Genomic DNA, 22,660 nt, shown 5'->3' with positions numbered 1-22,660 from the left:
GGTTCCTAGCGTAGACACCGCGTGCAGGTCTTGGCTTCTCCTGTTCATCCCTTCAACCCTTGCTCTTGGCTTCAAGTAAGCACCAACACGTGCCATGGCATCGGATCATAAATCCGTCATTCAAATAACCTTAAGCTAATCAGAAAGCATGATCATTGGCCTTTAACGATATCACAGCCCTGTAAATGGATAAGCTTGACGAGTTCAGTCAAATGAGGCGGTGTTGGAAACTTGTAAACTCTGTATTCAGAGGCGAAATATTACCCCATTAGGAAAGTCCGGTAGACAGACTAACGCAAGTGCACTACTGCCGCGAGTCAAGATACGCACGCGCGCGTCTACACTTGTAACGAGATAGGGGGATAGATCTATGCGCAAGATGACTAAGGCCAATTTTCTGTAGTATAATCTGTTGGATCCCGACCTGATCTTCGGCGGTAAGGCAAAGACCGGTATGAACGTCAGCCATCATGTTGATTGGCGCTAGCTCTCTCTGGCAGGAAACTGGTCAGACAGCGTCAATATGGACCATCACCCTGGCGTTTTGATCATGTCGCGAAAACGAGCATCGCTAAAGTCTTGGTGAAGGAAATGACATGGACTTGGGGCTGTGTTAAGACGTTGAATATTACGCGGCTGCCAAGCATCGTGATATTTTGTTCTCCCAAGCCTTATTTGGGTCGCCGAGGGTACCTAAATCATGTCTTTCGAGAGACATAAATGCGGTTGGGTCCAAAGATGAGATGAATCTTTCATCCACAGTCACTCGTTCAGACAAGCCCAGTCTTCCCTTTACTGTTCTAAGATGCGTTTTGCTCATGCCATCATCGTCGCCTTGCTGGCCCAGAATGTCGTCTCTTACGACACTTCTCTTGGCTTCAAGACACCCCAAGTTAACGAGAACCGCAATATCGACGAGATCTACCAAGCCGCCCTCGCAGAAGGCGGAGTAGTCATCTGCTGGCACGGCGGTGATGAGGTGAATCAACAAGACGGCCTCAAGGGTGCCTTTGAGGCACGCTTTCCAGGCATGACACTCAACGTCACGGTCAACCGCCCCAAATATCACAGCGTCAACATCGACAAGCAGCTCGCTTCAGGCCAGCCTCTCGAAGTCGACACAATCATTCTCCAAGCGCTTCAGGATTATCCTCGCTGGGATGCTCAGGGAGCGCTTCTACACTACGCGCCGAGAAACTACATGAAGGTCCTGGCACCATTCAGACACATCCGCGCCGCATAGTACGGCTTTGCCATGAACGCGTGGTCGACCGTCTGGAACACGCAGAAGCTGGCGAACCCGCCACGCGAGTGGCCTGATTTTCTGAAGCCGGAGTACAAGGACAAGATCGTCTTGACGCACCCGAGCGATGACGATGCGATCGCATACATCTTTGACCTCGTGTATGATGCTTGACTCACTCAAAGAGAAACATTGCTAACCTTTTTCAGGATGAATCAGTGCGGACCCGAATGGTTCGATGGCCTCTTGGCTAACAACCCCCGCTGGGTTCGCGGCACTGGCTCGCCTCTGGCCGTCCTCCGTCAGCCCAACAGCACGCAGTCTGTGACGTTCACCGCTAGTATCGGTCTCCGGGCCTCGGGAAGCCTCAACGCATCGTTTCCTGCCGAGGGACTCTTCGTCAGCTGGCCCAGGTTCGTTGCCATTTTCAAGGACGCACCCCACCCCGAGTCTTCCAAGCTCTTTGCCAACTTCCTGTTGAGTGATGAGTTCCAGCGCAACTCGTCGCAATGGAGCGCCCGCAAGGATATTACTGCCCCTGGAGGCTACCCGGGTATTCTGGATATGGACACGACCAACTCTGCTGAATACCTTCGCTTCATGTCGGATCGTGGTAGAGTGGAGGCTCTTCGAATGATGTTCGAGGATAGAATCGGTATGCCGCAAGGCCCCAGCCCTCTGGTCGATGACCTTTGAGTCAAATGTCTCTGGTGGATCATGGGGTCTCAGTACGAAATACGGCAAAGATCTCTGGCCCAGTCAATAATTCGGCTTTGACTTGGCAACGTCGCTGACTATCATTCCGTGATCGTCTCTCTCACTAGTATAACCATTATCAATTGTCTCCACAGTGTTCTAGCCCCCCGGTGAAAACGTGCTTGTCGCATGATGTCGGGGTACAGATCTTTTACGCGTACGCATGCGAGCCCGTTGGTGAGACTCTCAGCCAAGGAAAAGAAATTCGCAACTTTTACACAATGAGGACTAGCTCATCCCATGCAACTCTCATGCCCCCCAGACAACCCACACTTCAAAGTGGTAAGTACCGGCCGCCGGCGTAGCACACGCGCTCCGCGCCTACCTGTACATGCAGCTCAACGGTCGGGCCCTGCTTGGCTGACCTTCGCAACTCACAACTCCCAACCAGTAAGACGTCGAAGATGAGCTCTTGAGAACTTGTTCAAGCCTGGAACCTCTGCGAGCCGTTCCGAAAACGACTTAGTCAGACGGCCGAGCCGAGGCATCCAACGTCGCCGAGTTGCGGGGTTCTGCGGGGCCGCATATCTCTACCGGCCGACTTGCAGGGCCAAGGGTTTCCCGTTGCGCTGGGTTTTGTTGGTTTCTGGGCGACTGGTAAATGGAGTACCATCCATCATGCCTGGTCCTTTCCTTAACCAGAAGAAATTGAAGGACTTCCACGATTCTCGTTGGCTCAAACCACCAGAGCCATCCTCACCCAACAGGAATTACCCGCCGGAAACAGCCATAAGCCGCATCAGGCCCCTCATTCCAGACCTCGAGCTATCTTCTCTGATGCTAGGTCTTGTCCCGAGGCTTGCCCCCTTTTTTTCTGGCTCGCTATTGCTACAACTAGAGGGATTGCGGAGCGTCTTCCGACCATACCCAATTTGATGGAAACTTGCGAAATGGCGACCCTCACGTGGCATCGGGGGCCTTGGAACGCCCAGCTCACCGACTGTGGAATCTTGGTGATGAGGATTGCTTCAAGATGCGACTGGCGGAGGAATAACGGAGTCCATGACTCTGATTGAGGGAACCTTGTTGACGAGCGATTTTGAGGATCAGGGTCAGCTAGGTTAGTCGCTGCTTTCAGGCATAGATCGAAGCTCGTGAAGGATCAAAGTCGTCAAGGTTCTCGATGGGATGAACTGACATGTCACTTTGACATCTGCTCTTCATCGTGAACTCACTGAGCTTGCATGAGTTGTCTTGCAAGATCTCGTGCTTTTCATCTGGTGATCACCTTCAACAGATCTTGTACTCGATACATCTCGCGGATCTACCTCCGCCTGTCATGAAGTGTCAACTGTCAGGACGAAACGATGACAACCGTGGAAACCAAACAACATAAATAGGGCCTCACGATCCTCTCAAACACGATTTTCTTTTGGATCATCAGACTCAAGCCCTCGCTCAGACTGACAGCTCCGCCTTCCCCTTCGCTCCAAGCCGACGCAGCACATTCCCTCAGAGACCACTCTCTTCAGACGACGCCCCGTCCCCAAACATCCAAAATGAAGTTCCTCAGCATCGTGTCCCTGGCCATCACCCTTGCCGTGGCGGCTCCCGTCGAAGTTGAGACCGGCGTCGCTCTCGAGACCCGCCAGTCGTCCACCCGCAACGAGCTCGAGACCGGCAGCAGCTCCGCCTGCCCCAAGGTCATCTACATCTTTGCCCGTGCCTCGACTGAGCCTGGTAACATGGTAAGGCTTCCTTCATCCCGTCTTCAAAGCCTCTTTCTAACGTCTCGAAAAGGGAATCAGCGCAGGCCCCATCGTCGCCGACGCCCTGGAGAGAATCTACGGCGCCAACGACGTCTGGGTCCAAGGCGTAGGCGGCCCCTACTTCGCCGATCTGGCCTCTAACTTCCTGCCCGACGGCACCTCGTCGGCCGCCATCAACGAGGCCAGGCGCCTCTTCACCCTCGCCAACACCAAGTGCCCCAACGCGGCCATCGTCTCGGGCGGCTACAGCCAGGGCACCGCCGTGATGGCGGGCTCCATCTCGGGCCTGAGCACCACGATCAAGAACCAGATCAAGGGCGTCGTGCTCTTCGGGTACACCAAGAACCTGCAGAACCTGGGCCGCATCCCCAACTTCGAGACGTCCAAGACCGAGGTCTACTGCGACATTGCGGACGCGGTCTGCTACGGCACCCTGTTCATCCTGCCGGCGCACTTTTTGTACCAGACCGATGCGGCTGTTGCGGCCCCGCGATTCCTCCAGGCCCGCATTGGTTAAGAGGTTTGAAGTCGAACCGAAATAGGGGTTAGAGTCGAATGAGCATGGCGGGATCGAGGGGAAGGTGTGGTTGCGGCTGTTGATCGGTCAGGGGGAGGGTTGGCTGAGCTTGGTGCTCAACATTCTATTCTGTCATTCACTTTGTCATTCGCTTTTTGTCACTCGCTTAGTACATGTTGCTTCTGGATAGCTGTTACGAACGGAATGAAATGCAAGTTGTTTTGTATTGCTAAGGGGTATCATTGATTATCATCTCCTAAGTGGTATCATGCCAGTCTCTTGTCAAAGTCTGACAGCAGCTCCTGATCCAATCTTCGTCTCCTTCCATCATCTACCGTTTTAAAGACTTTTCCCAACTTCGTCCACGTAGTTGCCTATGCCCTCGCCTTCGCCTTTTTGCGAAGATGTGCAGCATGCGTTTGCATGTGAAACTTGACATCAGGGGGGTGCAGTGGGTTGTACACCATCCGGCATACCTTGCACTCCTCAAACGTGGGCTTTGACGAGATGTTGATGGTTGTCTGTATCGTCGCAACCGGCTTCGACTTTGCCTTTGGTTTGGCTGTCGCGGCTTTCGACTTCGGCTTGGGACTCTCCTTCTGTTCGTTCAACTTGCTTTCCTTCGCCTCCTGCAGTTGCTTTCCTTCTCGTCGACTTGATCGCGTGACCCGTGTCGCCGTCTCTTCGTTTTTGCCCCTGTCCAGCTTGTCGGCCTCCGCATCGTCGCCATCTGGAGAAGGCAGACTGTGTCGCAGGCGCAGTCTCCTTGGCTCTCGTATCCTTCTAACAATCGGCGGTGATGAAGGGGGCGTGTCGATTAGCTTTTCCGAGTCGGACAGAGGATCTGAGGGATCTGAGGGTTCCGTTGCAGAGCTAGAGCGGCAGGGCTTGAAGTAGCTGAGGATGGAGCTCTTGGGAATATTGCTCGTGTGTGCCGGTAGCGGAGGTGGGATACGAGGAAGCTCTGGTTGTTTCGCGAGGGCGTCTTCGATGACGATCTTTTGTTTCTTGGCCGGCTTCGAGGTTGGCTCGTCTTCAGTTACTCGCGACCTCTTGCTGTATGTTCGCAAGGTGCGTCTGAACGGTATTAGCGAGCAATGCGCGTTAGAGTGTGGGGAGATTTCGTACCGTTTGTCGGTCGTTGGACGAGAAATATCGCGTGAGATTGAGGAGACTTCAATCTCCCGAGACTGTTCCATTGTTCGGATGAAAACCTTGAGGGCTCTGTCGGGGCGGGTGGAAATTGAGATTTGGTAGAATGCGACGCGACGCGCGTGGGCCGTGTTATTGTAGACGAAACACGCCCGCAGATGTTGTTGAAAGATTAGAAGAGCATGCCGATATGTCGAGGGTATGAGTGCGATCATAAAACTGACAATACGCCAACACAGAAGCAATAAATAGAGACAAACGGGTATCAAGGTCGATGCTGTGGTGGTGTCTTGTCTTTGCCTCGCAGGGCGATGGCGGATCGATCGAGAGCTTTCGGGGCCCCACCGAAGCGCGTCGCGGCAGGAATGACGTGCATCGACCGCGTCGAGTCACGTTTTCCACCCACCAACGTCACGTGTGGCGCCTGCATTCGCGCCCAAACGCTTGCGATATTGGAATATGACATGGATTGAGTTTAATGGGCAAATGTCAAAGTGCAGGGGTTGCTAATCGGCGAGATCTTGTGCTTTTCGTGTGGCCCCGCTTGTCGGGTTACAACCGGACATGTGAATCGGCGCCGAGTTTGTTGGCCCAGACGGCCGGGCTGCTCCGTGACATAACGTGAACTTGGCTTGCTTTTCTGACTTACATTCAGCAGTCGAGACGAGTAACCAACATCATTGCATGGTATGGATATGCTGGTTACGGCCATCTGGATGATTGGTACTGATCCCAAAGCCAAGGGGCAGGCTGCTCAGTCAGAAGCTTGCGGCAGGGCACGATTGGATGACCGCCACACGCACGTACATGCGCATCTTCTCGCTGCCATAGAACTCTTAATGATTCGATATGAATAGACGGCTATGTCGAGCCCTTCAGTCGTCGTCGTATACCCTCGTCCGTATCTTGCATCTTCGTGTCGAGCAACACCGTGTCCCCATCGCTTGTCTTTACGTCTTGGCCCACGACCCATGTTTGCATCACCTCCCTGATTTCTTTGGGCTCCTTCCGACTCGCCTTGGCCTCTGTCATTCTCCAGACATAGCCAGAGTACACGGCGACCTCAGCGATCAACACCACGATGCATCCACCCATAGTCAAGAAAATGCGAGACGTGAGGCTCCACCAGCGAGCCGCGATCCAGATTGTCGCACCTACGCCGACGACGCTCAGAAGGAAGTTGAGAATGACCATGACCTGCTTTTGAACATCACCGAATGTAACTTCGTCGTCGCCGTTGTCGGATTCGCGCATCGGCCGGTTGACCTCGGCGAAGACGTGTGCTCTGGAAGAGGCGTTCGGGAATTGCTGCGAGAAGGCCTCCATTCGGGAGGGCTGCTTCAACATGCGCTGGTAGGTTCGCTCTTCCTCTTCGCGTCGTAGGCGGGCCATGAGGGCCTTGTACTCATCGGACTGCGATAAAGTTATTAGTTGAAGAAGGCGAATTGACACGATCGGAGTCCCTTACCGGTTCAGGTTTTGGGGGCGGCGGCGGGATGTACACCTTGGCTCCCCGCAGCAAGCTTTCCAGGGAGAAGCCATCGACCTCTTCTTGCTTGAGGTTCCTCCACAGATCCAGTACCTGACTGTGGGTGATGGGGTTTCCGACAGCAGGTTCGTCAAGACTCGGCTCTTCTGGTGTTGAAGTATCGTCCTCTGTTCCTGATGCAGATGTCGGCTCTGGCGTTTGCTCTGCATCGTCTGTCTTTGCTTCGTGGACTTTCGCATCGTCCATCTCCGGCCTGGCCTCAGCCAGCTTCTGCAGACCTTCCACGATGGAAGACGACATCGTAAGTCGTACCATATTGTCGATGTGCTCGTGCCGCTTCACGATAACAATCCGGATCAGGATGGTTTGCAGCCCGGAGAAATGACCGTCAGATCGGGGTAATTGTTGCTTCTCCAAAGTCTCGACTCCAACAACACGGTTGGAAAGGCCAGGTCCCTTTCCGATGCGACACCGAGGCAGACACACAGCACAGCTTGTCATCGAAGCATCAAGCCAAAGCAGCCAATCAGGGTGCCTCTGTCCCGCCACTTTCCCCAAAAAGTACGTAGCTGACCAGCTGTGCCTGGATCGCCCAGCAGCTCGTCCCGCGGTACGTACCTTACCTAAGAGCCACAGTGGAAGGGAAGGACCGGGCTTGGTGCGGCCTGAGATGGAAAGCGGGAAAAAAAAAAAGTCATCAAGTAGTATCATCACCACTCGCCTCCAGCTGCCAATTGCCACAACCACGGGTCTTGAGTGCGTCAAAACGATACAGATGCCGTTGGGATCTCTGGCGACTTCCTATTCTCTCCATTGAAACCCTTTGGAGCATTACCGGAGCCATGCAGCTCCGACCGGGAGCAGCGGTGCTGCGCAGCACCTACACCACAACGTCACGATCTCTCCTCCCCTCCTCCCGATGCGCCCAATGCAGGCGAATTGCGCCCCTCGATGCTCGGTTACCCGTGACTACCGCCCTCTACCATTCTACTCCGAACCGAAACTCAGCATGGGGAGCTGCTGTATCCGTCGCCTCCAACATTGCTTCCAATGCTATTAATCGGGTGGTGCCGAAGGGCGACATGCACATCGACCCGTTGCGGACGGTGGCCAAGGAGATGAAGTTTCTGACGGGTAACATTCGCAAGCTGCTGGGCTCAGGTCACCCGTCTCTGGACCGTGTCGCCAAGTACTATACACAGGCAGAGGGGAAGCACATGCGACCCTTGATTGTCCTGCTGATGTCAAGAGCGACAGCGCAGTGCCCCAAGGGTCCCCGCATGCAGCCCCCCTCCGGCGGTGTTGATACCGCGATATCTCCTCCCGGCATTCTCGTCGACGTCAACCCCAGCTCTCCGCTGACTTCCGCCGACCCTATTGAGACTTCGGAATCCGATATCCTTCCCTCCCAGCGCCGTCTCGCCGAGATCACCGAGCTGATCCACACCGCCTCGCTCCTCCACGACGATGTCATCGATCACTCCGTAGCACGCCGCGGCTCCCCCTCGGCCAACCTCGAGTTTGGCAACAAGATGGCCGTTTTGGCCGGAGACTTCCTCCTCGGAAGGGCCTCCGTTGCGCTGGCTCGCTTGAGGAATGCCGAGGTAATAGAGCTGCTGGCTACCGTCATTGCGAACCTCGTCGAGGGCGAGTTCATGCAGCTGAAGAACACGGCCCAGGATGAGCGCAAGCCGGTATACTCGGAGGAGACTCTGAGCTACTACCTGCAAAAGACGTACCTCAAGACGGCCAGTCTGATCTCCAAGTCATGCCGTGCCGCCGCTATTCTCGGCGGTTCGGATGCTGCTTCGGTCGAGGCTGCCTATGCCTACGGCAAGAACCTGGGTCTAGCGTTCCAGCTGGTCGATGACATGTTGGACTACACGAGGAGCGAGAAGGAGCTTGGTAAGCCGGCGGGAGCCGACTTGGAGCTGGGTTTGGCGACAGCCCCGCTGCTGTTCGCGTGGAAGGAGAACGCGGAGCTGGGCGCGCTGGTAGGCAGGAAGTTTGAGCAGGAGGGCGACGTGACAAGGGTAAGCTCGTCCAACAGTCCGGACGAAAGCTTAGCTAACATGGTTTCAGGCACGCGAGCTGGTTCTGCAGAGCGACGGTATTGAGCAGACGAGGGCGTTAGCGCAGGATTACTCGGAGCGGGCGATCGCGGCCATTAGCGAGTTCCCGGACAGCGAGGCCAAGGACGGGCTCATTGAGATGGCTGTCAAGGCGTTGAAGAGGACGAAGTAAACGAGTGCGTGGTGGCAGTAGCGCGGTCGAGACTGATCGGCAGACCACACACACAAAACTGTACAAACAAAAACCTGGAATGCATGCATTATGGTATGTTGCATTCGACGTGTACAACAGAATATCTGGGCTCTTTGGCGAGTACATGTAACGATATCATACAACACTCTTAGACGGCGGCGCGCGGGGTGAGGGGAGGGGAAGGCATTCGGGACTCAGCGAGGTAAGGTAGAGGACCAAAAACCTGCAGCTCAATACCACACAACTTTCCCATTTTGATACGAAACTCGACACAAGCCTGCGGTCGCGGGGTTTCGGGGGTGGTGATGGACCTGCCTCGACGTCGACTCAGCCGTCGGGGATTGAACTGACTGCATGGCTGGACTGAGCGAGTGATTGGAGAGACGGGAATCTTTTACTCGATCAAAATGCAGTCCCCCAGGAACTCAAAAGCCGACAAGGCCTCGACAGGGCCGACGGGTTCCTGAGAGGACGGCGACCTCCGTGGAGAGGGTGTTTTCATTACGTTGCTCGTTCGTTTGCTTCGATGGCGCGAAGGTGCTGGCAGCGCCCCGAAAGGGCCAGCATGATCAGACGCAGGGATCGGTCAGGGACCAGCGAAGCTTAGCCTGGCGGCCGGTCCCATGTTTCCCGCCTTCAGCCGATGAACTCTCCTGCTCAAGTCTCATCTGATCTCAGCTGCCGTGGACGAAGGAAGAGTTTTATTTCTGACAGAGAAAAGAGGGAACATGAGTGAAGAAAACTAGAAGCATGTGCCAAGCACAGATCAAACAACGTCTTCCACCGTCGGTGCTCTAAACGCGTTCCAGGACGGGGGTCGGAGGGCTGGGTGAACGGGAGAACGGCAGAAGAAGACCCCGGGTGTCGGGGCCGGGTCGGTCAGTCAGCGAATGCATCGTCACCGCTTCACACAATTCCTCGCGGATGGGCTAGTCGATGACTCGGGGGCACGGGGACGGCGGGGTTTTGCGTGGGAGGTGGTGCGTGATCACCGCCATCGGAGCGTGTCCCATTCGCCGCCCACCGTATCTAGGCCAGGCTTGGGTTGCCTTCATCGTGAATCTATCGAGTAAGGGCAAGCCCCCAGCCAACGGCGGCCAAGCGTGGTGTTGAAGCCGTTACTCGATGCAGACAAACACCACACGCAGCAGGTCTAGGCCAAGACCAGGTCGCATCACAGTCAGGGAAATTCTGCAGAAAAAGGAAACCCTAAGCAGAATCCACAGGTTCCATTGCTGGCGCGCATGAACGATGGGCGGGCCAGACTCCCCAAAGAAGCCATGTTGTTACTCGATCATTACTCGATCGAAACTCGCAAAGGCTGAAAGCTCGGTCCCTCTGTCGACGCCGGCGATGACCACCACAAAGCCAAAATCCCATCGGAAATAAAAAGAAGAAAAATAAGAAAGGAGGAAGCCCGAGGAAGCCTTGCCGAGAACGGCCGATGGACGCCCTCGAGGTGGACTCATCTGCCCCCGTCGCTGGGACGCGCTCTCATTGGACACAAGCTGCTTACCAAAGCCTTCTGGATCGGGAAACGGCCTCATCCGATGACGGCCAGCCAATCACGGGCTGCTGATAACAGCAATGAAGACATTCAGGGTCCCCCGGGGTGCGCGACTTTGGGAAGTCAAAGGAACTTAGGAAGGCTTCGATAACGCACCCCACGGCAGCCAAACACGAGGGGTGTGGGAGGTCTCGGCCTGTGATTTCGTTGGCTGGCAGTGGCCGTTCGTTCCCTTTGTCGTGTGTCCTGCTTGTCAGAGCAAATGTTATCTTATCGGGACATCGGGACGGGACTGAGAATGGAAGCTGGGAAGAAGGGGGGGCAATCAGTGCGGCCTGGAACGAAGGACGGGATGGCTGTGGTGAGCGATGGGCGAGGCGGTGGGCTGTGGATCGACTGACGGACGACTTCTTCCTGTGAGATTGTCGTTGACGTCCTCTTTTCTCCCTTCTTTTTCTCTTCCTTCTCTTTCTCATTCTCTTCTTTCCTCACTTCTCACACACACTACCGCCCACCTGTAGACGCTGCGAGATTTGAGTTCGTAGAGTTTCGTCAGATACCCAACACCACTCACTCGTCTTGACTCTCACCTCTTATCACAAGCCACGCCGCAACAAGCGTCGTTGAGCTCTTATCTCGATCACCCCGCCACCAACACCCCGCGACAGATAAGCTCGCAGCACCCCCAGAAACCAACTTTTTTGAACCTGGGGAAAGCTCACAGCTCCCTAAGCACCTTCGTATCTTATCACCGGCCCCCAAAGCTCTTATCGGCCCTTCACCATGACAGCCCCCGAAGAGCCAGCGGCGCCCCTCGTCGTCCTCGTCTCGACACGCGCAGTCCTCACCGTCGAGGACAACCTCGTCCTCACTCCCGCCACAATCACAGTCTCGCCCTCCACCGGCAAGATCACAAACATCATCCCCGCCGTCCTGCCCAAGACCTCGTTCCCGGCGTCGACGGTGTACATCAACCACGGCAACAAGCTCCTCCTGCCCGGCCTCGTCGACGCTCATGTTCACCTCAACGAGCCCGGCCGCACCGAATGGGAGGGTTTCTGGACCGGCACCCGCGCCGCGGCGTCGGGAGGCGTCACCACCGTCGTCGACATGCCGCTGAACGCCATCCCGCCCACCACCACCGTTGCAGGCTTCAAGGAGAAGCTCGCCGCCAGTCAAGGACAATGCTGGGTTGACGTTGGCTTCTACGGCGGCGTGATCCCCGGCAACGCGGACGAGCTCCTCCCCCTTGTTGAGGCCGGTGTGCGAGGATTCAAGGGCTTCCTCATCGAGTCCGGTGTAAGCACCATTCTTTCCTTGTGATAGTCTCATCAACTAACATCACCCAGGTCGACGAGTTCCCCGCCGTCTCATCCTCTGACGTCGCCCTCGCCATGAAGACTCTCAACGGCACCCCGACGACGCTCATGTTCCACGCCGAGATGATCCCGCCCATCGCAGACTCCGTCGGCGACGCCGTCCAGCAATCCGAGCCCCCGGCAGCGCCCACAGGCGAACTCACCTCCTACAACACCTTCCTCGAGTCCCGCCCGCCCTCCTTTGAAACCTACGCCGTCGACGAGATCCTGTCTCTGGCGCACCTCGCCCCAAACCTGCACCTGCACATCGTCCACCTCTCCGCGACGCAGGCCATCCCGCTCCTCCGCGCCGCCCGCAAGAGCGGCATCAACATCACCGCCGAGACGTGCTTCCACTACCTCGGCTTCGCGTCCGAAGACATTGAGGACGGCGACACGCGGCACAAGTGCTGCCCGCCGATCCGCGAGCGCTCGAACCGCGACGGGCTGTGGGAGGAGCTCGTCGCGCCAGACTCGTGCATCCGCACCATCGTCTCGGACCACTCGCCCTGCACGCCGCAGCTGAAACTCCTTCCGGCGAGCCTCGAGCCGACGACCGTCACGAGTGGCCAGGACAGCCCGCCGCTGAACATTCACCACTCCGATTCCGGTATTGACATGACGATCCCCGGGGAGAGCGTCGACAAGATCATCGCGGAGAAGCTGGTGGAGGAGCAGGCTGTCGCGACGGCGGACGCGAGCGCGCGGGGCGATTTCTTCGCTGCGTGGGGCGGTATCTCGTCCGTGGGACTGGGGCTGCCGATCGTGCACTCTGCGGCGCAGGCGCGGATCCGGGAGGGCGGGGAGGGGGCGGCGCCGGGGATCGTGGATATTGTGCGGCTGTGCGCGCGGGAGACGGCGGCGCAGGTCGGGTTGGGACACCGCAAGGGAGCGCTGAAGGTCGGGATGGACGCGGACGTGTGCGTGTTTGATGATGCGGATGTGTGGACGCTGCGGAGCGGGGATATGCGGTGGAAGAACAAGTGCTCGCCGTGGGAGGGCAAGGAGTTTACTGGACGGGTGCTGGAGACGTGGGTGAGGGGGCGCAAGGTGTGGGAGTTTGGTGGTGCGAATGGCGGTTTTGTTGAGGGCAAGCCTGTCGGCGAGGCTATCGTCGAGAGGAGGACGAAGTAAGGATAGAGAGGGGCTTTTTGCACGGATGGAGTTTTGTAGCGCGCATTTTGGTAATGATGATATCTTCTTGGATAATGCTTGAGCCCAGCTCTTGGTAGAATTGTAATGAGCATATCTTTGACAAGTCCAACTGTCTACTTCCGTGGCTGTTCTTGACCATGAGTTATCGCGTGTTCGAAGTTGGCGGAGAACTATCGACGTCTCGTCGAGAAACCATGCTTGGAATCACAAAACGTAGAAAGCAATGTGATTTGGATCTTGGCGGTGTCCAAGATGCCCATCACTTGATAGACTGAGGATATGTTGAAATCGATCCCCTGGCTGCTAAGAAGCAGGCTGTTCTTGAGGAGACCAACTGTCGTCTGTGTTTATATGCGAACTCGATTGCCTGTGTGAACGGGTAAAGAACCTCTGTGAATGTCGCCAGACTGAGGCGGACAAGAAGAATCCTCACACTAGTGAAGACCGGGTTCTTTCGTGGATAATCGAGTCATGGAGCTCACGATGATCCAGACAGTAGACGCCGTTGAACCAGCTAGTGGAGGACGTGCGTGGGGGGGACTGTCGTTGGAGGGCAATTAAAGTTATCCGAGGTGCTAGAGGCGAGGGGGACGCGATCTCCCGGGCATGCATCCCGCCGATCAGTCAGGTCTCAGCCCAGCTCTTGACAGACATTGCGGCGCTCGGTTCGTGGTTTTTCTGTTGGTGGCGCGGAGATGACCGACCGCGGGTACATTTCTCAAGAGATTCCCGCTGAAGAATCACTCGGTGAGAGGCAGGGCCAAAGACGAGTCGCCTCGACGAGGGAGATGGAAGATGGAGATGATAGAGCCATGCGGAGAGCTGGAGTTGGCCTCGCTTGCGAACCGAGGATGCTGCTATCCGGGCTATCAAACTGGCGGCGTCTAAGCGACGTGGGACCGGACTTGGCCTCGTGGGGCTCTTTTTTGGTTCTTTAAGATTGAGATTGAATTGGGAGAATTTGACGAGTTTGGTTCCTGACTTCCAAACGGCGACGCGCAAGCTGGGCTTTGAGGTAGTATTGGCAATGAGGACGTGAGACATTCCGAGCTGTGTGGCCAGGGAGACGACGTAGAAAACATGCTTACTTCCAAGACCAGAAGTCGCCATCTCACGTGGAATTGTGACATCCAAAACAGTGGGAAACAGGTGGTTGTCTTTCGTCGCACAGAGCTGGGAATCTGTACCTAGGTAGAAATTGTACCTGTAGCAAACACTTGACGACAGTCGACGACCGCCGTCAACAAGTCGCGCCGTCCAGGGACCCCGTGATCCACGCTTCAGTGGGTTCACAGTGTTTCGTTTGCTGAAGCTCCGGAGCAGCCCCCAAGCATTATCGCCCGTACGCTTCTAAGCGAGCACGACCCCTTAACCGAATGATACGAGCTAAGCGATGTCAGGGGTCCAGCGGGTTTCTAGATAAGTGCGTACCCGGATCCACTGTGCAGGCAAGCGAGCAGTGGAAATCGAAGGTCCTATCCGTACACCCCGGGAGCAGTCACTGCCCAGTGGTGGTTTCCTGTCGGTGACATGCGTTTTCTTGATGAGGAAACAATTTGTCGACGGGATGGCGTTCTCGTTTTCAATCTGCAGCCAGCCAGCCTCAAGCCAGGGAGAGGAAGAGACACGATCTGCCAGATGGCTTGGTCTCAGCCTGTCAATCTCACAATGTCCGATCCACCAACCGCAGATCAGTCACTCTGTCACGGATCCGAAGCCACGGAAGAGCGCAAAGACGCAGCGCAGATACAGGCAAACGAGGTCCGAGGCCACACAGCACAGCACAGCTTGGGTTGGGTTGGGTTGCATCTGTCGAGTCGATGGCCATCGGCGTGTCATTGACATGCGCCAACCGCCTGGGAATCTCCAAATCTTGCCATCCCTACCCCTAAGCCCCATCCGTCGACCGTCGTCCGTCGTCCGTCGTCCGTCGCCCAGTCGTCGACATGCCTCCCTTCCCCCATTTGGCTCGCCCTGCCCCTCCACCCACATGGCGTCTCTCTCGGAACCCGCCCACCCATGTTCCTGTCAAGCAGCCGAGCTGGCTGGGTCGCATTGCCAACGACCGCCTTCCGCACGCCGTCCGCGCTGTCATGGACGCCGTCAATGCCAGAGGCATCGGCCTGGACCGCCAAAGGACAGCATAGAGAACAGACGTCTGCGCGCCAACAGACATAATGCCTCGGGACCGACCAACAGACGACGCACTCGCTCCAATACTTTACGTCTATTGACTATGTCGCCATGGACCCTGCCGGCCCGTGACTGCAACCGAAGACGAGGGGAGGGGGCCTGTGGACTGCGGGACTGAGTGTGTGGACTCGTGTGGAGGGGAAAAGCAATGTGCAGCTCTGATCCTGGCTTGGCCTCCTCGCTTCGCCCTTCGCCTGCACGAGAAACGAAGCACTCAAGCACTCTGACCGGATCTCAACGCTCGTGCCGGGGTCTTGGACGGTGAGCTGTGAGCGAGAGATCGACCACCAGCATACGGAGGGAGGGAGCTCGAGGTTGCATCCACCACCCAGCCGCATCTCATTTTTCTATCTTCTTCGTGGCGCTTTTGGTCTTCGTGTCGACCAGCCTTTCTTCACATGGTTTCGGTAGATATCTTGTCTATTGCTGCGGGCTGACATTTGGCTTCTTTGCGACTCCTGCGACCCTTTCCTTGGAGCCCTCTGTCCTCGATCAACACCGGAAAATCTGCCCGCGACTTGTTCCTCCAGACGGTTTTATTCTCCGCGATCCGAGTCGAAGCCTCGTCCTGGGAGCCAGGTGATTATCGGCGCCATCACCCCCAAACGGAAGTTCGTGGTCGCTTTCCTTCTCGAAGCAGCTGCTTGTGAGACATTCTCACACGCCGTCATTTTCTCACCTCGCGGCCCGTTCATACCTCGTCTCCAATCCGAACCCGTTGTTAGTCCAGCTGCCGCTTCTGCTGTCAGCTTTTCGATCGCCTTTTAACCCGTGCCCCTCGTCCACATCAACTACATGGTTATCGCCAAGATCTCACCGTCCACTTCTCGGCCCAACCAGCAACGTTGAAGAGGCAGCATGCCCAGGAGGAGGACGAGTTAGAGTGAAAAGTCGCCGAGCCCGTTCTCGCCATGCCAGAACCAAAAGCAAATATGGCTGCTGACCCCCAGCTGTCGCAAACCACTCCGCCAGCCGACGATCAACTTGTCGTGGTCGACGTTGACAAAATCGATCGCGCGAGCTCTGTCGACACAACGATGGATCAAAATACGCTGGCTGATCAGACAGGCCTGGCGCGGCGATTCTCTCTCTCCGGCGCTGGCCACATCTCTCTCGACGATGTTGAGGCCGTCGACGTTCAGATTCGCGACCTGACAGTGAGCGTAGACACCTCGCCTTCATGGTTCGACCCTGCAACATACCTAGAGCTTGCAAAGGCAAAGTTTAACCCCCAGTCGAGCTCCAAAACCTTGTTGCACCATGTCAGCGCTTCCCTGCCCGCTGGGACCCTGACAGCAATCATCGGCGGAAGTGGCTCCGGCAAGACGACGCTGCTCAACACCATGTCGGAGCGCATGTTCAGCACTCGATTGTCACAGGGCGGGTCTATTACTTTCAATGGAAACGAGGGCGTACACAATGCTCGTCATGCATATGTCATGCAGCAGGATATTCTTCTGCCGACCTTGACTGTGCGTGAGACGCTGCAGTATTCTGCTGACTTGCGATTGCCGCCGCCAACGACCGCCGAGGAGCGACGGCGCATCGTCGAAGAGGTCATCCTGGAATTGGGACTGAAGGAATGCGCCAACACAAGGATAGGAAATAACCAGCATCGCGGGTGTTCTGGAGGTGAAAAGAGGAGGGTCAGCATTGGCGTGCAGCTTTTAGCAAACCCTTCGGTAGTTTTTCTCGACGAGCCTACAACCGGTCTTGATGCGACGAGCGCTTTCCAGTTGGTGCGCACTTTGAAGAAGCTGGCCACGAAGGGAAGAACGGTCATCACCACGATCCACCAGCCTCGATCCGAGATTTGGGACCTTTTCGACAACCTAATTATTCTCACCAAGGGCAGCCCGGTATTCTCTGGCCTTGCTAAGGACTGTGTGCCGTGGTTCGAGGGTATGAACTTCAAGCTTCCCCCATTCGTCAACCCGGCCGAGTACGTTATCGATGTCGCTGCCATTGACAACCGCACCCCTGAGCTCGAGGAGGAATCGACAGCTCGGGTTGATCGACTGAAGGCGGCGTGGATCCATGAGAGCCAGCGAAAATACGTGCCATCGGAAAAAGTCGTGGAGACGTCAGGCCGGAGACGTAGTCTCAGGTCTGCTACCACGAAGCATGCCACATACGGCCGACAGCTTCGCGTGTTGACCGATCGAACTTTCAAAATCACCTACCGTGACCCCATGGGCATGGCCGCCGCCATCATGGAAGCCATTTTGATGGCAATCATCACCGGCTACATCTTTTACGATCTGCCCAAGGACCTATCTGGTATCCGATCTCGGCAAGGTGCACTCTACACCATTTCCGGTCTGCAGGGTTACCTGATGCTCGTGTTCGAGGTGTATCGGCTCACATTAGACATCCCGACATACGACCGCGAGCACAGCGAACACTGTGTTGATGCCATTCCTTTCCTCCTTTCACGCCGCCTTGCCCGGCTCTTCACCGAAGATCTCCCTGTGCCGTTTCTTTTCTCGGTCATCTTCTACTTCATGGCCGGCTTCGACAATGATGCTACACAGTTCTTCACCTTCTTTGCCATCACCCTAATCAGCCACTACATCGCAGTTACGTGCGCCATGACGTGCGTAACAGCGTCTCGCAATTTCCCGGGCGCCAGTTTGATTGCAAACATGGTGTTTACGCTGCAAAGCATGGCTTGCGGATACTTTATCCAGTCGAACACCATCCCGGTCTATGTGAGATGGCTCAAGTGGATTACGTACCAGGTAATGTCATCACAATTCATTCGAGATATGATCGCTAACACCTGTAGTTCTACGGGTTCGGCGCTTATTGCGGCAACGAGTTCACAAACGCGCTATATGATTGTCCCTTTGAAGGGGGCTTCTCGAATCCGGAGTGCAACCAGTATACCGGCAACTTTGTAATGAACTCCCTGGGTTTTCCGCCGAACTGGACCTGGCGGCCAATCGTCATAATGGCTTCTTTCGTCATCTTCTTCTGCCTGATATCTGCCTTTGGCCTTCAGTTTATCAAGCAGGAGATGACTATCGCCCGCGCCCGGGTTTCCGACACTGATCTGTCAGCAGGCAAGGAAAAGATGAAAGTACGCTCCATCTCGGAAATGCGCACTATTGATATCGGCCTGGATGAATTTGCCTTGGACCTGGATAAGAGGGCTCCATCGGGGAAGAAGCTTCCAAGAAAGACCATCCTCAACCCAGTCAACACGACCTTCCAGGCTGGAAACCTGAACATCATCATGGGCCCTTCGGGCAGCGGCAAAACTTCCCTTCTGAACGCCATGGCCTTGCGACTTCGCAACAGCATCGGCACGCGGTATCTGCCGTCCGGCAAGCTGACTTTCAACGGAGCTGCTCCTTCCAACACGGTGATCCGTTCCGTGTGCTCCTATGTTTGTCAGGATGATGATGCGCTGTTGCCGTCTCTGACTGTTCGCGAAACTCTTCGATTCTCAGCTGGTCTCCGCCTGCCTTCACACATGAGCAAGGACCAAAAGTGCCGACGCGCGGAGGAAGTGCTCCTCAAGATGGGTCTTAAGGATTGCGCGGATAACCTCGTCGGAAACGAGCTCGTCAAGGGCATTTCTGGCGGCGAGAAGCGACGAGTCACCATCGCCGTACAGCTTCTCAGCGATCCCCGAGTGCTCCTTTTGGACGAGCCTACTAGTGGTCTAGACGCCTTTACGGCCAATTCCATCATGGAAGTGTTGCAAGGTCTCGCCAACGAAGGCCGGACGCTCATCTTGACCATCCACCAAGCTCGGTCCGACCTGTTCCAGCACTTTGGCAACGTCCTTCTCCTTGCTAGAGGGGGCTCCGCAGCGTATGCCGGGCCAGCAAAAGATATGCTGACGTATTTCACCCGCCAGGGATTCGAGTGTCCTGCGCACAGCAATCCTGCCGACTTTGCACTCGATCTCATCACCATCGACCTGCAACACGAGCAGAGAGAAGCTGAGAGCCGTGAAAAGGTCAGAAAGCTCGTCGAGGCATGGCGAACACAATCTGGCAGCGATGTTCAAGAAACGTTGGATAAGCGCCTTCCGGGCATCGAAGAAGGCGAAGAGGGCAACTCCACAAAGTCGGTAAAGACGCAAAGTCTTGATGCCAAAGCAGATGAAGCTCAAGACGCCATTACAGAATCACCCTCTAATGTTCCCTCCATTCCCCGCAAATCCTTCAACAAGGCGTCCCTAGCCACTCCTGCAGAACTTGGCGCCCTGGTCCGCAAACGAGCCTCCTTCCTCACGGCCTTTCCCATTCTCTTGCACCGAGGCCTCATCAATTTCCGCCGGCAGCCACCGCTCCTCGTTGCACGGATAGCACAGGTGGTGTCCCTGGGCGTCGTCCTCGCTCTCTTCTTTGCGCCTCTCAAGAAGGATTACTTTTCGGTCCAGAACCGCATGGGTTTCATCCAAGAAATCGCCGCGTTCTACTTCGTGGGCATGCTGCAGAACGTCGCCGTGTTTCCCGCCGAACGAGACGTCTTCTATCGCGAGGACGACGACGGGGCATACAGCGTGGAGGCCTTTCTGGCTGCCTACTCTGTCCTCGAGGTCCCGTTCGAGATCATCAGCTCCCTCATCTTTGGTGTGCTGGCAGACTTCGCAGTCGGCCTCCCGCGGACGGTGGAGATGTACTTTGTCTGCTCCTTTGCCTGCTTCGGCATCGTCTCCTGCGGCGAGTCGGTGGGCATCATGTTCAACACGCTCTTCAACCACACTGGTTTCGCCGTCAACATCATCTCCGTCTTGATGTCGGTCGCAAACACCATGGCGGGCATTATGTCTATTGACATGCCGAAGCTGTACAAAATCTTCAACTACCTGTCTCCGATTAGATATGCCACACGGGCAGTTGCGCCGTACAGTCTACGAGGCATCGAGTTTTCCTGTAATGACGACCAGAGACTACCGAATGGACAGTGCCCGATCGAGACGGGCGAAGAGGTTTTGCAGCTGTACAAGTTCAATGTCAACCCCAACGTTAACATTGCGGCGTTGGCGGGGTGCGTCATCATCTACCGTCTTGTGGCGTGGGCTCTCCTTCGCGCCGCGAGGACGCGCTTAGATAAGTTGAAGGGAAAATGAAGTTCCATTTAGATCCAATGTGGCTTGATGTTTAGATATTAGCATAGCGGATACCTCATGATTTGATCACAATAGTAATACCACAACTGGCCAGTCCTTCTACCGGCCCAGCGTGCCGATCATGTGTCTCCGCATCAGTGCGCAGCCATCCAGAATCAGACGAACAGCCGAGCAAAGCGCCCGATAGCCGAGCAGTCGCAGCAACACTGATCCCGGTCCGTTGGGACCTCCACTCGCACCCGATACGGAAGCTCGAAGCTCTGCGAAACGGCCCCGCACAAGCTTAGCTTTGCTTTCGTGCTCGTCAGAGGTTTCGGCAACGGGGCGATAGCGGCCGATTTGTCATAGGCGAGCACATCATCGATTCGCCTTATCTTTCTGTCTTCTCTTGTCCAGCAAACCCTTTGTGTTTTCCTCCTTCCTTTTCTTCCTCTCATATGCAATTGACTCGGTTCAATTTGGACTTGGCAAACTTACTAGGTAATCCAAACGGCTGCGACCAAGACAAACCATGTCTGAGAAGCTCCCCTTGACCAACAACGGCCCGCCGGCCTCGGCCCCGCGTCGTGCATCGGCGTGGTGGTCCCTCCTCCCGGCCGCCCTCCTCCTGACATACCTCCATTCCCCCTCCGCCATCCCAATTCCTTCCTTCACCCACCCCGGCGCCGGGTCGTCCGCCGCGCCGGCCTGCCGCCAGGTCGATCCCCTCTTCCCGACCCTCACCACCGCGGCCCTCTCCGACCTGGACAAGTTCCTCGACACGCCCAAGTTCCGCAATGAGACCATCGCCCGTCTCTCCGGCGCCATCCAGATCCCCACCGAGTCCTTCGACAACTACGGCAATGTCGGCGTGGATGACCGCTGGGACAAGCTCTTCGCCTTCTCGGCGTACCTCAAAAAGACCTTCCCCAAGGTCCACGAGCAGCTCTCCCTCGAGCGCGTCAACACCCACGGACTGCTCTACACCTGGACCGGCTCCGACGCCTCCCTCAAGCCCACCGTGCTGATGGCCCACCAGGACACCGTCCCCGTCGCGCCCACCACCATCGACAGCTGGACGCACCCGCCCTTCAGCGGCGCCTACGACGGCTACTTCGTCTGGGGCCGCGGCGCCATGGACTGCAAGAACTCCCTCATCGGCATCCTCGAGTCCGTCGAGCTGCTCCTCGCCGCCGGCTTCGCCCCCAAGCGCACCGTCGTCCTCTCCTTCGGCTTCGACGAGGAGATCTCCGGCGAGCGCGGCGCCGGCCACCTCGCCCCCTTCCTCCTCGAGCGCTACGGCAAGGATGGCGCCGCCATCCTCATCGACGAGGGCTCCGGCTTCGACTCCCAGTGGGGCCAGACCTTCGCCCTCCCCGGCACCGCCGAGAAGGGCTACATCGACGTCGAGGTCGTCGTCCGCACCCCCGGCGGCCACTCCTCCATCCCGCCCCCGCACACCGGCATCGGCATCCTCTCCGAGCTCGTCACTAAGATCGAGGGCAGCCCCTACAGGTCCGAGCTGCTCGAGGGCAACCCGTACCTCGGCAAGCTGCAGTGCGGCGCCTCGTACGCCCCGGAGTTCCCCTCGAACCTGAAGAAGCTCCTGCCCTCGGGAAGCCAGAAGACGTGCAAGCGCAGGTCGGACAAGCTCGCCGAGGAGGCGGCCAAGGCCGGCCCGCAGGTGAAGTACCTCTTTACGACCTCGGTGGCGACGGACATTATCGAGGGCGGTGTCAAGATCAACGCGCTGCCGGAGCGGGTGCGCGTCGTGGTCAACCACCGCGTCAACGTCGGCGACAGCACCGAGTCGGTCAAGAAGCACATCGCCGCGCTGGTCGCGCCCGTCGCGGAGAAGTACAACCTGACGCTGCACGCGTTCGACGGCAAGGAGACGCCGTCGAGTATCTCGCTGAGCGGGAATGACAAGAAGCTTGAGCCCGCGCCGGTGACGCCCACGAGCGTGGAGGGCGTGACGCCGTATGGCGTGCTGAGCGGGACGACGAGGGCGCTGTATGGCGAGGAGGTTGTTGTCTCGCCGGGGATTATGACGGGTAACACGGACACGCGGTATTACTGGGATCTGACGGCGCATATCTTCAGGTTTTTGCCTGGTTATGATCCGGAGAGTGACGAGTGGGCGGGTATTCACACCGTCGATGAGAAGACGAGTGTTAAGGGGCATATTAATTTGGTCAAGTGGTACACTTCGTTCCTGAGGAACGTTGATGAGTCGGAGTTTGCGTAG

General features: G+C 56.6%; 8 protein-coding genes across 8 annotated transcripts; 6 read left to right on the top strand and 2 right to left on the bottom strand.

Moving 5' to 3' along the window:
- Positions 1-805: 805 nt before the first annotated feature.
- Positions 806-1,939, top strand: CGCA056_v010325 (uncharacterized protein; the record flags this gene model as incomplete). The annotated part of the gene is made up of 3 exons (XM_037325572.1): positions 806-1,207; positions 1,244-1,404; positions 1,453-1,939. 3 exons carry the CDS (start codon positions 806-808, stop codon positions 1,937-1,939), a joined length of 1,050 nt encoding a protein of 349 aa, XP_037175074.1.
- A 1,559-nt stretch (positions 1,940-3,498) lies between these two features.
- On the top strand, positions 3,499-4,225 carry CUTA (Cutinase 1; the record flags this gene model as incomplete). The annotated part of the gene is made up of 2 exons (XM_037325571.1): positions 3,499-3,687; positions 3,740-4,225. 2 exons carry the CDS (start codon positions 3,499-3,501, stop codon positions 4,223-4,225), a joined length of 675 nt encoding a protein of 224 aa, XP_037175075.1.
- Positions 4,226-4,599: 374 nt separating this feature from the next.
- On the bottom strand, positions 4,600-5,424 carry CGCA056_v010323 (uncharacterized protein; the record flags this gene model as incomplete). Its single annotated transcript, XM_037325570.1, has 2 exons — positions 4,600-5,302; positions 5,354-5,424. 2 exons carry the CDS (start codon positions 5,422-5,424, stop codon positions 4,600-4,602), a joined length of 774 nt encoding a protein of 257 aa, XP_037175655.1.
- An 814-nt stretch (positions 5,425-6,238) lies between these two features.
- CGCA056_v010322 (uncharacterized protein) lies at positions 6,239-7,181 on the bottom strand (the record flags this gene model as incomplete). Its single annotated transcript, XM_037325569.1, has 2 exons — positions 6,239-6,790; positions 6,846-7,181. The coding sequence occupies 2 exons, from the start codon at positions 7,179-7,181 to the stop codon at positions 6,239-6,241; spliced, it is 888 nt and encodes a 295-aa protein (XP_037175656.1).
- A 527-nt stretch (positions 7,182-7,708) lies between these two features.
- On the top strand, positions 7,709-9,110 carry CGCA056_v010321 (putative hexaprenyl pyrophosphate synthase; the record flags this gene model as incomplete). Its single annotated transcript, XM_037325568.1, has 2 exons — positions 7,709-8,899; positions 8,949-9,110. 2 exons carry the CDS (start codon positions 7,709-7,711, stop codon positions 9,108-9,110), a joined length of 1,353 nt encoding a protein of 450 aa, XP_037175076.1.
- Positions 9,111-11,421: 2,311 nt separating this feature from the next.
- DAL1-0 (Allantoinase) lies at positions 11,422-13,130 on the top strand (the record flags this gene model as incomplete). The annotated part of the gene is made up of 2 exons (XM_037325567.1): positions 11,422-11,937; positions 11,988-13,130. 2 exons carry the CDS (start codon positions 11,422-11,424, stop codon positions 13,128-13,130), a joined length of 1,659 nt encoding a protein of 552 aa, XP_037175077.1.
- A 3,146-nt stretch (positions 13,131-16,276) lies between these two features.
- CGCA056_v010319 (putative ABC transporter ATP-binding protein/permease) lies at positions 16,277-20,433 on the top strand (the record flags this gene model as incomplete). Its single annotated transcript, XM_037325566.1, has 2 exons — positions 16,277-18,085; positions 18,133-20,433. The coding sequence occupies 2 exons, from the start codon at positions 16,277-16,279 to the stop codon at positions 20,431-20,433; spliced, it is 4,110 nt and encodes a 1,369-aa protein (XP_037175605.1).
- A 511-nt stretch (positions 20,434-20,944) lies between these two features.
- Positions 20,945-22,660, top strand: CPS1-1 (Carboxypeptidase S; the record flags this gene model as incomplete). Its single annotated transcript, XM_037325565.1, has 1 exon — positions 20,945-22,660. One exon carries the CDS (start codon positions 20,945-20,947, stop codon positions 22,658-22,660), a length of 1,716 nt encoding a protein of 571 aa, XP_037175604.1.

This window comes from Colletotrichum aenigma (assembly GCF_013390185.1).
Source record: "Colletotrichum aenigma strain Cg56 chromosome Unknown KSG_Cg56_contig07, whole genome shotgun sequence".
Taxonomy (NCBI): Eukaryota; Fungi; Ascomycota; class Sordariomycetes; order Glomerellales; family Glomerellaceae; genus Colletotrichum; species Colletotrichum aenigma.
This window is presented reverse-complemented; position numbering and strand designations above follow the sequence as displayed.